General features: G+C 62.3%; 1 protein-coding gene across 1 annotated transcript in view; it reads left to right on the top strand.

The window, feature by feature from the left end:
• LOC311625729 (uncharacterized protein C6orf132) overlaps nucleotides 1–7,073 on the top strand; it is a gene marked incomplete at its 5' end in the record, with an annotated part of 35,436 nt that extends 28,363 nt beyond the window's left edge. Inside the window, 2 exons of the mRNA XM_084890261.1 lie at nucleotides 1,556–4,523; nucleotides 5,197–7,073. Of these exons, the coding sequence (XP_084746387.1) occupies nucleotides 1,556–4,523; nucleotides 5,197–5,302 (3,074 nt within the window). The 3' untranslated portion in view covers nucleotides 5,303–7,073. The remainder of the gene's footprint in view (nucleotides 1–1,555; nucleotides 4,524–5,196) is intronic.
• Nucleotides 7,074–16,648: the final 9,575 nt, after the last annotated feature.

Here is a 16,648-nt window from a genome sequence, read left to right as displayed (position 1 = left end):
TTTTTGTTGTTGTTGTTGTTTGTGTGTGTGTGTGTGTGTGTGTTGTTTGTTTGAATGTATTTTTATTGATTTTAGAGAGCAGGAGAGATGAGAATCATTGATCAGCTGCCTCCTGCATGCCCCCTACTGGGGAATCAAGCCTGCAAACTGGGCACATGCCCTGATGGGAATCGAACTGTGACCTCCTGGTTCATAGGCTGATGCTCAACCACTGAGCCACACTGGCCGGGCTCTCCTCTGTTCTTTGTTCTGAAGTCAGATAGCTGGGGAAGCCCTTCAGAGCTGACATCCCCAGGTTTGTCGCGCTCTGTGCTGGAAGCAAAGAGGAGGGGCGGGGGGGAGGGGTGCCCCTAGCAGAGAAGCAGCCTGGGATCCCAGCTGTGCAGGCTTTAAGGCGCTGGGAGGGGCTGTAAGAATGGCAGGGTGTGAGCCGCTGGCCCAGGGCACTCCGCTTCTCTCTGGTGACAGATTGTCCTGGTCCCCTTCTCTCTACACACCTCCATTGCACCCCACAGGCCAGAGCGTGTTCTAGAAGTTCTCTGTGAGGTGGACAGCTGGGGTCTGGGCAGATTCAGGGTCTTTAGAAAGAGCAGTTGCTCATACGAATTGCTCCCTCTTAAACTTTCACCTAAACTTCCTCACTGAGGGGTCTCCAGGCCCTGCCCCTGATCCATGATTTCCTCTCTCTTTCTTCCCCTGTCTGTCTGGCACAGCCTGAAACGCTGAGCGTGGGCGGTAGTAATCAAAGTGGTTACTATTCATTTGTAAATGCCTATGACAGGCACAGCACGGTGATAGGCCTTTATATGGATTTACGTGAATTATCTTATTTAATCCTCACAACTACTTTGGTAAGCACTGATATTGTGCCCATTTTAGAGAGGATAAAACTGAGGTTCATCTAGGTTAATTAGTGTGTCCAAGGTCACACATCTGGTAAGTGGTAGGACTGGATCTGAACCCTGGTCTTTCTGGTTTTGTAAGAAATAGATGGTGGCCCTAACTGGTTTGGCTCAGTGGATAGAACATTGGCCTGAAGGGTCCCGGGTTCGATTCCGGTCAAGGGCATGTACTTTGGTTGCGGGCACATCCCCAGTAGGAGGTGTGCAGGAGGCAGCTGATCGATGTTTTTCTCTCCCATTGATGTTTATGACTTTCTATCCCTCTCCCTTCCTCTCTGTAAAAATCAATAAAATATGTATTTTTAAAAACAGATGGTGCCCTCAAAGTGGGTAACGGAAGAGAGTTCAGTAAAGGGGTGAGGTGCCAGAGTGTGAGCAGGGCGGGGAGGGCTGAATATGACTCCCCGGAGCAAACAGGGTGCACAGCACAGTCCAGAGGCCGGGCCGGGGGCCGGCAGGCGTCCTGCCCCCCAGGGGACGGGGCCACTCCCAGGGCAGCCCCGGGACACTGCCGCTCCCTCACTCGGTGCTCAGGAAGGAAGGCATGGCCTGGCCAGTGACCCCTGGGGCGCCCACCACGTGCCCTGGGCACACACAGATTGCCAGAGCCGGTCGGCCTCACACTCCTCTTCTCTGTCTCTCCCTCCTTCCAGGTGCCAGCTCACTAGCCAATGGCAACCTCCGACTGTACAGCTCTGTGGGCGACCTCAGGCCTGTGCACTATGGCGAGGACCCACCCATCCCCCCGCCTCCCCCCGGCCCCGCCCCAAGGCCACCTCCGGGACCTGCCCCGGACACTTCGCCACCTCCGGGGCAGTCCCTGCCGCCACCGCCGCCTCCCTTGCCACCTGCCCTGCTGGTGGAGCCCCCACCGCCACCCAGCATGGCCCCTCCCCCACCCCCAGTATCAGGGGCCCTGTCCCCCCCCACCACACCCACCCCTCCCGATTTCATTCCCCCCGCCCCGCCCTTGGCCTTTGTAGCCCCACCCCCGCCCCCTATGCCGGCCCCGGCACCCCCAGCCCCGGTGTCTCCTCACACTCCGAGGACTCACCTCTCCCCGCCTGCGGGGGTCACCAAATGGAAATCAGAGGTCACGCTGAATGGCAAGCAGCCAGAGGCCCCCGGGACCAGCCCCCCCAGGAGCCCTGCTGAGCCAAAGGGGAGCCCCCTGGGGCCTAAGCCGGAGTCCCACCTCACCTTCCCCCGGTCATACAAGGTGCCTCCCCCAACCCCGGTCAGGACCTCGTCCATCCCAGTGCAGGAGGCACACGGGGCTCCTGCAGAGGGAGAAGGGGCCGCCCCGAAGGCCCCCAGTCGAATGCCCCTGCCCCCCAGCTTCCACATCCGCCCCGCCTCCCAGGTCTACCCGGATAGGGTCCCCGAACCAGACCGCCCCAGAGAGCTGCGGACCGAGGCCCCTGCCAGCCCCGGGCTGAGCCAGCCCCAGGCCAGGACCAGTGGACACGCTGAGACCCCACCCCCAGCCTCTCCCCTGCCCCGCCCCACACCCCAGCTCCCTCCCCCCGCACCCCCGCTCCCTCCCCCGGCACCCCCGCTCCCCCCGCCGGCCCCTCCTTTGCCTTCTGCCGAGAAGGCAACCCCTCCGCCTCCGAGGTTTATGAAAAGCCCCAAACCCAGCTCTCCTGCTCCCAGACCCAAACCCAACCCCCCCAGCCCGGAGGACACGGCCTCCTCAGAGCCCGTGGACTGGCGGGACCCCGCCCAGATGGCGAAGCTGCGGAGCGAGCTGGCGGCCTACCTCTTCGGCTCCAAGAGAGAGGACCGAGGCCCCGGCCCCCGGCCCGGCCCGACGGCAGCCTCTCCGGCCAAGGAGAGCCGGAAGGGCCCCGGCCTGCCGGAGAAGGAGGTCCCCCCAGGGGACCCCGAGAAGAGTCCCTGCCCGGAGAGAGAGGACCCCGCCAGCCTGCCCCTGCCCCCCGCCGACTACACCCCCCGGGACTCCCCGGCGCTCAGCGTCCAGCAGATCCGGAGCGAGCTGGAGGCGCGGCTGTCCGCGTCGGCCGAGAGGGAGCCCCAGCCGGGCGCAGGGTCTCTGCCTCCGAAGCCTCGGCCGGAAGCGGGGAGAGTCTTTGAACACAGAGCCGCCAACGGCCAGATCGCCAAGCCCGCGGCCAAGAACGGGCCGCCCCTCCCCGCCGCCGCCCAGCCAGCGGCACCGCACCAGCCCACGGCCGCGCCCGGGCCGGCCACGCCACCCAAGGCCACACCTGATGCAGCCAAGAGTGGGCCAGCCACACCAGCCACAGCCACAGCCCTGCCCGCCACGCCATTCCCAGGGACAGAGAAGAAACCGGTCCCCGCTGAGCAGAGGAAGAAGCCAGAACCCCAAGAATCTGCAGCGCCTTCCCAGCCGGAGGCAGGAGAAGGGCGTCCCTCCGAGGCCAGGAAGCCTCCCTCACAGGGAGCCCTCTCCCCTCCGGCCCTCCCACCAAAGCTGTCCCCGGGGAGGGGAGAGGTGACCCGTCTCTACAAACCCCACCGCGGCCACAGCGGCAGCCAGAGCAGCCCCAGCCGCGAGGTGGCCGTGGTGATGCCCACCGTGGCCCGAGGAGGCGCTGTGGAGGCGGGGGAGCCCGGAGGGCGGCCAGACAAAGCCCCGGCCCCCGCCCCGCCTGCAGAGGAGCCCCTCCGGCACCCGGTGACCGGGGAGCTGGTGGAGAAGGGCTCCCCGATGGCCCTGCTCCTCGCCGCCAGGCAGAGGGCACAGAAGGGGCGAGCTCGAGGGGCCGGCCCGGGCCGCACCTCCCTGCCCGGGAGCCTCCGAGGGCAGCCCCAGGCGGGCTCCGACAGCATCTTCCTCCGGGGGCCCCAGCCCAACTCCTTCACCGTGGTCCCCAGGCCGCCCTCGGAGCCCGAGAGGGAGCCCCAGCCCCGCCCGTGGAGGGCCCAGCCGGGCAGAGGCCTGGAGGACACGGAGCCCGGCCGAGGGCACGGCTGGACCAAGGCGGAGCCCCAGGCCTGGGACCGATCAGCATCCTCCCGCCTCCCCCAGGGCCGCCCGCCGCCCAGGTCCTTCTCGTCCCCGTCCTCCCCTTCCCGCCAGCGGGAGGAGGAGGGCGAGTTCAGCTTCGAGGTCATCCCGCCGCCGCCCGAGTTCAGCAACGACCCCGAGCCTCAGCCTCGAGCCCTCCCGCACCCGGGCCGCCGGGCCTCCCCGCCCCGGAGCCGGTTCCCGGACTCGGGGCGGCCCCTGGACGCGCGCTTCCCGGCGGCGGTGGCGGCAGCGGCGGCGGTGGCGGCGGGCGAGCCCTCCCCGGGGGCCGGGGGCCTGCAGCGCTTCTCGGGCGGCGGCCGCTCGCTCATCAAGAAGCGCCTGTACGTCGGGGAGCCCCCCCGCGGCCCCGCGCCGTCCCGCGGCGGCTCGGGCCGCAGCCTGAGCTCCCCCAACAGCTTCGGGCCGCAGCCCGGGGGACCCTTCGGGGCGCCCGGCGGCCCAGAGATGCGGCGCGTCAACTCGGCGGGCCGCGCGCCCCCTGGCGGCCTGCGCGCGCGGAGGATGTCGCTGGAGGGCTCCGCCCGCGGGGAGGCCAAGTTCAAGGCGGCCGGCCCGGCGGTGCCCAGCGCCGGCGACCTGGTTCTCGCCGCTGCTGCGGGCAGGTGAGCTGGGTCCGGGACGATGGAGGTTGGTGGAGGACGGTGGAAGGTGATGGAGGGCGATAGAGGACGATGGAGGGAGCGCCAGGTGAGGGGGAGGCCCCGTGGACCAGGCCTTGGCAGGCCATCTGTCTGGGGCACATCTGGTGTTCTACCCTCTGGCTTTCGGGGCCCAGAGAAAGGGGAGGGAGGCTCACTTTACCTGCAGAGGGCGCTCCCCTCACCTGCTTCCTCACCTCCCTTGATCTCCCCTGTTCTCTCTTTCCCATCCTCCTGCTCCCCCCACTTCCCTCGCCCTCTTCCCCCTCTCTGCACCCCCTCCCCAGCCCCGTTTGTCCCAGAGCTTCAGGCTAAGGGTGAGGTGGAGTCCCAGGGCTTCAGGCAGAGTGTGGGGTGGAGGGAGGTCGGAGTGGTCCTTGGGAGCCGATTTCCCCTCCACACAGAAGACCCGGAGCCAGGCTGGGAGCCACGGGCTCTGAGGAGAAGGATTGGGTAGTGCTCTGTGGCCACCGGGGCCTGGCCTGGAGGGGGAGGCCTGGGTTGATCAAGCCCAGGGCTCGTGGGGCAGAAACCAGGGCGCTGAGCGGCATCTGTTCCTCTATGCCCTGGGGAAAAGGGGGGCTATTGGCTAACCAGCTGCAGAGACTCACCTCCTTTCTCTCCTGCTCCCCACCAGGTCTCCCCGCTATGGAAGCCCCGTCAACACGTTCACCGTGAGGCCGGGGACCCGCCATCCCATCTCCTACGCCTACTCAGGGGCCCATCGGAATGCCCTGTCCTGAGCCGGGCCTGGCAGCTCTCCTCCTAGGGTCGATCTGGGCACTGGTTTCCGTGGGGGTGGGAGGGACGCGGTCAGACTCAGACGCAGAGGAGCCTTTGTTCCCAGAAGACAGAGATGGACAAGACAGAGAGACGGACAGCCAGCAAGAAGCAGTGGCTGGAGGAAGATCCGAGTGGGCTTCTGTTTCCCAGGGAGCTGTGGACTGCCCGGAATGGGGGGAGGGGAGGAGGGAGGCGAGGAGGTGGCTCCCAGGGCCAGGAGCCTGGTCTGCTATCTGGTACTATCTGCCTTAGGTAGGCTCGTTTAAAGCAGTTTTACAAGCACGGCCTACTGAGCAGGTTCTGAAAACAAGGGGCGGGGCGTTACACCGGAGCGGGACCTGGGCCTGGGGTGGCTGTGATTGCCTGTCAGGCCCTCATGAAGGGCTTGGTGGGGGGTGGGGGTGGGTCCAGGGGACCACAGGCTGCTCTCTCCAGCCTCCATCCGTTGCCACCCCAAGAGCTGAGTCCTGGGGGCCGTAGCATAGAAGGTGGGACTGGAATGTGCCTACACAGCATGTGGAGCCGGCGCCAGGCAGTGCTTTGCAGAGATCGGCCCAGGGCAGGGTCATGGGACCTGATGGTTCGTCTCTCTCTGGCCTGGCCGTTAGCTACAGGGAGTCTACAGGAAGAAGCCTTGGCGAGTTTGGGGTGGGAGACAGGGAATGAGGCTGGCTTTTCTACCTGGACCCAGGCGGCCGGGATTTGGAGATTGGGCTCCAGGAGCCAGAAGGCCGGGGCTCAGCACCACAGTCCTGCCCGGGGTTTGGAGGGGGCATCATCCCCAGCTCCTCCCAGCCCGGGTACTGCGGGTCTCCAGCGTCACCGAGGCCTTCACAGGTGTCGCCACGATGCTGTGAGGTCTTGGAGAGTGGGGGGTGGCAGAGGAGGGAGATGTGAGCTGAGAGATCGCATGTTTCGGAAAGTCAGGAGTGGTGGGCTGGGCCAGTCCAGAGCAGGGGCCCAGCGGTAGGGTGGCCGTGCCTCCTTCCCCGGAGCGGTCCTGGCGTAGGCCTGGTTTCCGGTGAATCAGACCCCTTCTCTCCGCCCTCACAGAAGTCCTGGTGTGGAGGACCTGTCAGGAAGCAGCGCTCCTCGGTCTGCCTTCCCTGCCTTCAGGGCTGGGGGGGCCGAATTCCTGGGACCGGGCCGGGCCGAGGCAGGCTGCCTGTGAGGAGGGAGGGGCCCACCTCAGAGGGGCAAGCCTGGAGGGGGCAGCAAGGAAGCGGTTCCCTTTGGGGCAAGATGGTGGACCTCTGGTTTGTGGGGACCTGCCGAGGTGCCAGCTGCTGGGGACAGCAGTGAGCCACTTCAGGGAGAGGGCAGGCACCCTAACGGGGCAGAAGCGAACCCCACCCCAGCGCTGTCACTGGCTCTGTGTGTGTATGTATGTACGTATGTATGTATTTCCCCTGTACATGTTTATAAAAGAGCCCCTAATTTATCTGCGGTGCTGGAGGGGTGGGGCGTGGGCTCCCCGCTTGCTCTGGGTGGGGGGAAGGAGAGGCTCTCACGTGGCCTGAGGAACACACAGGCCGGCTGGGCCTGGCCGCCAGCTCGGTGGCTGCAGACGGGGGACTCGGAGCTGCGGGGCGCGGGGAGAGGCTGGGGGAGCTCAGTGGGGAAGGCTGACCTGACTGGGGGCCATTCTGCTGGACCCAAACCTTCTCTCTGACTCTTGGGTTCTCTTGTTCTACGAATCCCTCAGGGAGCGGAGCAGAGCTGAAGCCTGGCGGTAACCACCCGTGTCCTTCAGCCAGTCTCTGGCTCCCTGAGCCGTGCACCAGGCATGGCCATGATTCCTACCTCATAAGGCTGCTGTGAAGACTGAGACAGGCCTGAGTTCATGAGACAAATACTTGCGTGGCCACCAGGGGGCGGGCCCTGTGCCTCGCGTGGGGTTACAGTGGTCAGTGCACTGACTCCTGCCCATGGCCAGGTTGTAGCCGAGTGGAGGGGAGAGGGATGGAGGGAGCAGGCACAGGAAGGTGAGAGTAACCGGAAGGTGAGGGAGCGGGTGGATTTAGTCTGACCCGGGAGTCGGAGGAGGCCTGGAAAGTGGCGACATTTATGCCAAGTTAGGCAGAGCCTCCAGCACCGGCCTGGCACGTGGTAGCTGCTCAATAAACTGCATCTTTGGGTGATGACTGCTTCATGCGTGTGTGTGGCCTTCCCTCTCGCAGGAAGCTCCGACGCGGCACCTTCAGCTTTTCCCAAAGTGGCAACGGAACCAGAGAGTCCCCCCGAGATGGTGTCAGGGAGGGTTGTCTCTCCTCCTCGGAGCCCTTTTCTGGGAAGTGGGGGGAGAGGGGGGTGATGGGAAACGGAAACTGGGAAGGTGCCTCATTGACTCAGCTCCCAGGAAGCTTTTCCTAGGCCTGACCTCCCCCCTTACCCTCACCCAAATCCTAAGGCTTCCTCGTTCTCCCATCCTGCCGCCCCCCCCTCCACTGGGATGTCCTTATCCTGGAAACAGCGTGAGGACTCGGGGCTCCCCGTCTGTCTGCTCTCCCCTTCCTGAGCTCAGCTCTTCCTTCCCCTCACCTGACTGGAGGGGCCGCAGGGAGGAGTGGGGGGTGGGGGGCCAGGGTCCCAGGGCTGGCTCTGCCTCGGACAAGCCGTGGGAGCTTGGGTCTCAGCTGGCTCACCTCAAAGGTGTCTGAGACCCTGTGCGGGGGCCCAGACCTCTCTAAGAGCTGTGGACCCCTCCCAGGAAGATGCCTCGCATGCATTTTGCACATAATTCAGCGCTCCACAGATCCTCCCCAAACCGGGCTCCGGGGCAGCACGTGGAGACTGATGTCACAGTGGTGGTGGTAGCCCCCAGGACCTACCCCGGCAGTTTGGAAAGCTGACTCACTCATTCTGGAGTTTGTTCACGCCCGTCCTCTAAAACGTGCTGGGCTTGTGTGCCCTCATTCCATGTTGCTGGTGAGAAAGTTAAGGCTCCAGGAGAGACGTGAACTGTGCAGAACAGCCCTCCTGACCACCGCATCCCTCCCCACCAGCCCTCCCCCCACATTTTATAGCTTCCTATCAGAGTGGGGGTGGGGTGGATGCAGCTCGGAGGAGGAGGAGAAGGAGGAGGGTAAGCGAATCAACAAGGGTAATGAGGGTGGCAGGTGCAGGATGTGCAGTCTGGATCAGGTGGCCACACCCTGGTTTCGGGGCCTCCTCACTGCCCTCTGGGTGTGGCCTGGCCTCGCCCAAAGCGGGGATGGGGGGTGGGTGTGGGGCCGGCTGTGCGGGAAGCTGGGGCCACAGTCAGCCATGTGGGAAGACCCTGTCCTCAGAGCATAGCTTCCCGCACCCCCCTTACGTAAGCAGAGGGGCCTCCCCTCCCTCGGTGAGCTGAGCCTCAGCTCGGTGGGAAGCTGGCGGCAGGCCTGCCCCTGCCTGCTCGCCCCGCCCCAGCCGCCTGTGGCCGCTTTCATCTCTGCAGCTCCGAGGGGGGCTGGCGTCCATCATTAGGCAGCTGGCCGGGACGGGTGGCCACTGACACCGGCTGAGAGCCGGGCTGCCCCCTCGGAGCCCCAGGAAGGCTGAGCTCTGGCCGGAAGGGAGAGAGTGCGGCCTGAGAAAGGGGCGGGCACAGGCCGTGCATTCTGAAAGCTCCCGCAGGTACAGCTCCGCAGGGCCCCTGCCCGGGCTCTGAGCCAGGCCTCCTGCCCCTCCTGGAGAATGGTTCTCTGATCCCCTCTGCCTTCCAGCCGGCTCCCCGCTCCACCCAGGGGTCTGGGCACCCGTCCTGGTCTCTTTCTCTATGGTTTCTTCTGAAGACTGTTCCACCCCCTGCTCACCTGCACCCCAGCTGCACATTCCGCCTTGGGAAAGCCCCCTGGACATTTCCCTGTGGGTGCCTGGCCAGCCCCTCAAACCCAGCCTCTCCCAAAGGCATTGCTCTACCCCATCCCCCCTCCTCACATCATGGTGAGGCCCCGCTATCCCCAAGGACTTGTGCCCACACCACTTCTGCCCCCTCTGCCTCCTAAGGCCTCGCTCAGATCAGAGATCCCGCCCTCTCTCCCCCCTCCCCCACACACACCTCCCCTCTTCCTGCCCTGCTCTGCTCAGAGACCCTCCTCCTCCACACCTCTGCACCACTGCCCCTCCGCTCCCTCCCCCACCCCCCCCAGTCTTCAGGCTCAGACCTTCCTCCCCGCCTGGGCCACATCAGCTCCTGCCAAAGACTCCCGCAGCCCCTTGTCCTTTCCCCTTGGGGTCCTTGCTCCCCTCCTCCCTCCCCAGCCTGTGAGTTCCACAGCACAGGGACTGCCTGTCTTACTCATCACAGTAACCCCAGCATCTAGCCCAGCCCCTAGCACCAGGAGGTACTGAACGCGTGTTTGTTGAGTGAATACATGTTAGTATTTATTCAGATATTGTTGAGCACTATTTAAGTTCCTTCAGGGCAAGATCACGGCTGCCGTGTGTCTCTTGTCCTGGGTCCCTGCGACCCTGCCTGCGCCTTGTGCGTGCCTGCGCGGCGGGGCTCTGACCAGCAGGTGGCGCTCTGCTCACCTAACCTCCAGCTCGACAGGTGTACTTCGGGTTCAAGTTCAGCTGAGCTTCCCGCCGCTCCTCCTACGGTCCAGACCGGAGCCAAAGGCTGTCCGGTACCCCAGTGATTCTCAACTCTGAGTCCTGGAGGGCTTGTCCAACATTTGGCCCAAAGCTCCTGAGCCAGTGGGTTTCGGGTGGGCCCAAGAATTCAGGCTTTTGGCAAGTCCCCGGGGGGGGGGATGGCAGCCAGTCCTGGGACCGGAAGCTTCGAGAAGGGCTGCGTGCAGTGTCCCGTTTGGCCCCACCCTGCCCCACCCGCGCCGGTAGCAGCGCCGCTCCCAGCTTTCCCGGGAAGAAACGAAAATTGGTCGGGCCAGTGAGCTGCCGATGCCACAGGCTGGAGCGCGACGAGGAGCCGGCTGCCCTGCCCTCCGCCTCGGGCAGCGTGTCTGGAGGAGCGGAGAGGGGGGTGAAAAGGGGGACCCCGCCTCTCGCTCCGCCTGCCCCTCCCGGTTCCAGGGCGGCGGTAAGGAGACAGCGGGCGTGGACAGGGACCTGGGACAGGGTGTGCGGGCCCTGGGGGCTGGGAGGCTTGTCTGCAGCGTCTCCAAAGCATGTCCGCTGCTGCTCACCCGGCCTCAGCCCGGCCCACAGCTTCCTGCTGCGGATGCCGTGCGCGGCCACACCGCCTCCCGCTCCGGGACCGGGACGAAAGCTCCAGCGGGAGAGGCGGCAGCCGGCTGCTCCCGCCGGGTCCCCTCTGGACGGTCCTCTCCACCCCACCCGGAGCCTCCCGCCCGAGGCCACGCTCCCTGGGGCAGCCTCTTCTCTGGCAGGTCTCAGCACGACCCGGAGGGGTCGCCGTAGCTCCGGGGCTGCATGGCCTCCGCTGCCAGTGCAGGCAGCCAGCCCCGCGGTTCTCCCCCGCCCCTCCCGTTCTTGGGCTTCCCTCCCCCTCGATGTGCATCCTGACCGCGTCCCCATGTGTCCCGCACCCAGACCCTCGTCTCCGGGGAGTCCCTCCTGCAGCGGCTGCCTTGCCCCGGCCCGGTGCTGAGCGCTCACACACGTCATTTCCCTGTGAGGCTGCCGCAGCCCAGCCCGGGGCAGGGCTCTGTCCTGTCTACGGAGGAGCAGGAGGAGCGGAGCGGCTGCATCACTCGCCCAGAGCTGGCCGTGTCAGAGCCAGGACTCCCAGCAGGCTCTGGAGCTCTGAAGCAGGCCTCACTCATTATACAGCACTCTGCCAGGACATTCCTGTGGTCGAGCCTCAGGGGGGATTAAACAAAGGAAGCGGCTTAAGATCTATTGGGATTTAGGGAAGGAAGCTGCTCTGCTGCCCGCAGTCTTTCCCATCAGCCTCTCGGTGCCTGCACACGGAGCCCTGCCGCTCACGGTCAGGCCAGTGGTTCTGACCTGGAGGATTGTGGCTCTTCGGTGGACTTTCGGCAATGACGGCAGGCTTCCGGTTATCAGGCCTGGGGGGGGGGGGGGGTCTAAGAGTGTTTAGGAGGTGGAAATCAGGGATGCTGCGAAGTGTCCTGCAGTGCACTGGGTCGCCACACACACAGATCCAGCCCAAATGGCAGCTCAGACGCCCTGAAAGCTAGGTTACGGCCTGGTCTCCCACAGAGCAGGTGGCCACCTGGGACACTGTTGGCTCGCACTGTCCCGATGCAGTGACCACTGAAGTAGGCTTTGGTGATGATGATCAGAGATACTTGAGCAACAGAAACTGGTTTGGCTCCGTGGATAGAGCGTCGGCCTGCAGACTGAAAGATCCCGGGTTTGATTCCTGTCAAGGGCATGTATCTTGGTTACGGGCACATCCCCAGTAGGAGGTGTGTAGGAGGCGGCTGATTGATGTTTCTCTCTCATCGATGTTTTTAACTCTATCCCTCTCCCTTCCTCTCTGTAAAAAATCAATAAAATATATTTTTTAAAAGTTAAGATAAATCTTACATTTATTTATTTTTTTTAAAGAGAGAGATACTTGAGCATGGGGGTGGAGGAAGGGCAAACCTCCAACTTCACAAACCCTGAAGAACGAGTATTATCCCATTTAACAGGTGACGGGACTGGAGCACCAGGAAGTCACTTGGGTTGTGAGAAGAGAGAAACCTGGCCAGGGCCCTGGAGACTCCCTCTTTCCCTCTTTCCTAACCTCTGCAGCCCCACAGGCCCAAGGAAAGAAAGACCGCAAGGCCTCAGACCCCACACGGTCCACCCGCCCTCAGCCCTGACCTTACTTCTGCCACTCTGCCCATTACTACTCCATGTTAGTCACATGGACGCCCAGCACGCTAGCCCACTCCTGCCTCAGGGCCTTGGCACATGCGGTACCTGCACCACTGGGTGCTGATCTCAATCCAAGGGTTACTCTGGGAGAAGGCGGGCCTTCCTGACTACTGCGTAAAAGGGCAAAATACCCTTCCTCCCCCCATCGCATGAGCTTGCTTTACTTTTTTCCTTATCACCACCTGATGTACAATATGCTTACTGGCCCTTTTCTTCCTGACTCATTTAATGTCTATTTTCCACTGGCCCTCCTTTTTTCAAAAATTTTTTATTAAATAGTGTATTTAATTTTTTATTTGTTTTTAGAGAGAGGGGAATGGAGAGGGAAAGAGAGAAACATTGATGTAAGAGAGAAACATAAATTGGCTGTCTCCCACCCATTCCCTGCCACCAGGGCATATGTCCTTGACCTGGAATCAAACCAGCAACCTCCTGGTGCACAGGACAACAGACGTCCAAGCAACTGAGTCCCACAGGCCAGGGCTGGTTCTGCTTTTTAATTATATAAGCTTTTAATTATTGCTTTTGGTATAAGCTGCCTCTATTTATTGTGGAATCAAAAGAAACATAAGAAAAGAACTAGCTGCCAAGACCGGTTTGGCTCAATGGATAGAGCGTTGGCTTGGGGACTGAAAGGTCCCGGGTTCGATTCCAGTCAAGGGCATGAGCCTTGGTTGCGGGCACATCCCCGGTGCGGGGTGTGCAAGAGGCAGCTGATCAATGTCTATCTCTCATTGATGTTTCTTTCTATCTCTCTCCCTTCCTCTCTGTACAAAATCAATAAAATATATTAAAAAAAAAAAAAAAAAAAAGAACTAGCTGATCACATGGCCAACAGCAGAACCATCCAGGGGCCTAGTCCTTCTCAAGGTTTTCCATGAGATTCCCACACAGCAGAGTGGAACACGCTATCCTACCTCCTCAAGCTTCCTCGAGGCCTGACTTTTCATGGACTTTTCTCACTTTTTCCCAACTATAAAACCTTTTCCTCAAAGTGCTTCAGTGGAAATAAGTCCACCAACGAGGAGCCTGTGGGAAGCTGCTCCGGGCCCAGGGCCCTCCGGCTGCCAGGCCCGCCTCCGGAGGCTCGTGGATGTCCCAGCCGCTCGTGGTGCCCGGGCCTTCGTTGGCCGTGGCTTCCAGAAGGACTGGGGCTGTTAGCTCTCAGCTCCCGCCAGGCCCAGTGCAGGTGGGCTTTGTTGCTGAGGGTGGTCGGTGGACGAAGCCAGGATGTGGAAGAAACAGGATGGCAGTGAGGGCGGGACTGAGGGGCTGGGCTGGACCGAGCTCCTCCACAGCCTGTGGCTCCTGAGGCACTGCCAGCGCTTGTGGGGTCAGAGAGGGAGGCCTCAGGGTTACCAGCTGCTGCAGTGCCCAGAGCTGAGGCCTGTGGCTGCGGGAGCTCTGCAGTGGGGGTGTTTTGGGGGCTGCTGAGGTTATGAAAGAGGGAAAGAGGGAGTCTTCAAGGCCTCCAGGATGGGGGGTGGGGGGTGGGGTGGGTGGGAAGCATCCACATCAACCTCAAAAGAGGCCAGAGCTACGGGCTCATCCCGCCACCTTCTGCAACTCAGCCCAGAGCACAACCCTCCTCGCCCTTTCTGCCCTCCCCGCGAATCTGGGGAAGAGTGGGGGGCAGGCCCTGGCGCTCCCGTACTTCCCGTTCCTGTGTCACCTTCAGGTCAGGGTGTGAGCGGTGTCCCCTGGTGTCCCCTCGTCAGGTGACCACATCCCTGAGGGAGGGAGGCAGCTCACCGGGGAATAATGGCCATACGGCGGTGACTGCCACACCGGCCATCTCTAATGCCACATCTCTCAGTAGCACCTAGGAGAGGAGGGAGGTGAGGCTCCCAGCCCTTCAGTCCCTTGCAGACAGTCAAGTGCAGGCAGGGGATGGCTGCAGATTGCCCCCCCCCACCCCCCATCACAGCGCTCAGCATCTAGCGGGGGAAGGGGCACACGAATCTCTCTCGCAGGAGTGAAAAGCAAACCTGGGAAATTAACCCCAAACCCGAAGATGCAGAACGTGGTGTTGTTTATGCCGCCGCCTGAGTGACACCCATGAAAGGACACATACCTGTGTGCTGTGTGTTTATTCACTGGGTCGCTTTGGGGGACACACGGGAACCAGTAGGAGTGCAAGCTTCTGGGGTGGCAATGGGTGGCTGAGGTCACGGCATGAGGAGGAAGACTTTGGTCCTGCACTTTTTGAATTTTGTGTTGTGTCCATTTATAATGAATTAATACAAATAAAGCATTTACCATAGTACCTGGCACATAGTAAGTATAAATATGATGGTTTTTATTAATCATATAGAATTATTTGGAGGGGCTGGGGCCTGGGAGGGGAGGGCGAGCAGAGCTGGGCGAGTGGCTGGCGGTGGCTGTAGAGCCAGGCCCTGCTGGAGAGGTGACGGGGGACAGGGCCTCTGGGTCCTGAGAACCGGAAAGGATGTGGGTCTCCCTGTCCAACCTGGGGACACGGACCCTGACAAGATCCCCGGTTTCCCCGAGCATCTGTGCGTGCAGAGGGCGACTCGGGAGAGGCCAGGAGGCCCGGGGCGTGCAGGCTGGGCAGCGAGACCGCCCACAGGAAGGAGTGTTTCAGGGGGCCTGCCTCTGGGTTGGCCGAATGACCTTCCAGAGGCTTGCAGCTGGCCCTGTCACACAGCCATCAGGACAGGGCTCAGGGCCGTGAGGGGGCAGCGTCCTGCAGCGGTAGGGCTTGGGGAGTCTAGCAGACGCTGGTGCTTACATGTATGTCTTTGCTGGCTTTTGCTCCACTGGAGTCTGGCCTCCTGGGGAGCACGCGGGAGCCTAGGACACAGCCTATAACTCCCATAGGACTGAGAGGTCACATCCTCGGGAGGCGGGAGGGATAACTGCTCTGCTGACTCTCGGGATTCCCAAAGGAAGACGATCCTGGCACTGTAGAGGGTACCGCGGTGGAGGGTATCGCTCTCTGCAGCCCAGGCCTGCCCCGGGAGAGGGCGGCGTCAGGAGGGGCGGCCACTTCACACCTGCACACACGCCTGTGATCCCTGAACTGCCAGGGGGGGCGGTGCCCCAGCACCTGGGGCCAGTGGAGGAGGCCGCCTTCCGGGTGCGGGGCGGGGCGGCTGGATCGTAAGCCTCGCCGAGGAGAGCTCACCTTCACCATAATCACAGGAGCACAGATGCACACTCTCTAAGATGCCACTTCCCACTGCTCGGGGTGGCACCGTGTGACCAGGGCCCCGGCCCCTCTCCCTGGAGGGAAGCTGACCCGGTGCGGCCCCATGGGGGCATCTGGCAATAGCTACCAAATGCCAGCTGTATATTGTGGGCGAGGAATTCCATTTCGAGAAAGCTGACCTACAGATGTACCAGCGAAATGGCATTCTGTCATGGGAGCACTGTGTGCAGGAAGTACCCTCCATTTCTCTCAGTAGAGAAGTAGTGATAAATGAGAACAAGGCTCAAGGGAACACTGGCGGCCATAAACACAGAGGAGGAAGCTCCACATGGACCAACATGGATGAGCTTCTGGAGACACTAAATGGGGAAAGCAAATGCATAACAGGCCTGCAGCGCGTGTTGTCTGTCTCTGTGGGTGTGCAGAGATCTCCAGAAGACACCTCGGAAGCTGGTATCCCAGGTGTATCGCAGCCTGCAGGTTGGAAGGGGCCTTGGTCCCCATGGGTCTCCCCATCCAAGATTGAGCATACCTGCGCCCTCTGGCGGCAGGGGCCCCGCACTGCACGGGAGAGGGCGGGGCTGGGAGCCCAGCTGTTCTCCATTTAGTAGATTGGGGACCTCACACAGATCCCTAACCTCTACGTTCTGTTTCCTCTCTGTGAAGCAGTAGAAGTGCCGGTGCTGTTAACAAATGAGGTGGCACTCGTGTGAGTGGGATAAATGCACCAGCTCACCAGGTCCCCGTGAGGATTAACACTATGTGAAGCGCTCAGCACAGGGCCTGGCATGCAGCAACGCTCAGGGAATGATTGTGTTCCCAGTACATCTTGGACATCGAGCAAAGCAGACCACGTGGTTTCTCAACTGAACCTTGACCCTGACAGGATCAAACGCACACTCCTCGGGCCCATCGTCAACCTGCGCTCCCCCTGCTGTGGTCTTCTGTCTGGAATGTGCCTCCCTCCCTCGGCCTGTCTTGCTCAGCCTCCATGGCCAGCTCGAATGTCACCGGCGCCGGGCTCCTCCGGAAGTCCCCGCTGGGAAGGAGCTGTGCCCCTGGCTCTGCGATGGCACAGCACCGGGTGCCCTTCTGTGGGGCATCATCACACCAATCGTGATTAAGCCCCCGATTCCAGCCGATACACACACTCGCTTCTTACAAAGGTTAAGGTGACACTGGGGTGGAAACAGGCTCTGAGGCCACAGCGCACGCCGATGGTCTGGGGAGGAGAACGGGGCGGCGTCTGTCCACACTCAGTAGCACACGCACCGCGCTCCTTCCACCGGCTGGGGACTGGGGACGCGAGCGACGGGAGACCAGACAATGGGACACT

The sequence above is a fragment of the Pipistrellus hanaki genome (genome assembly GCF_964339955.1).
Source record: "Pipistrellus hanaki genome assembly, chromosome: 7".
Taxonomy (NCBI): domain Eukaryota; kingdom Metazoa; phylum Chordata; class Mammalia; order Chiroptera; family Vespertilionidae; genus Pipistrellus; species Pipistrellus hanaki.
The sequence above is the reverse complement of the archived record's forward strand: the minus strand, read 5'-3'. Positions and strand labels throughout refer to the sequence as shown.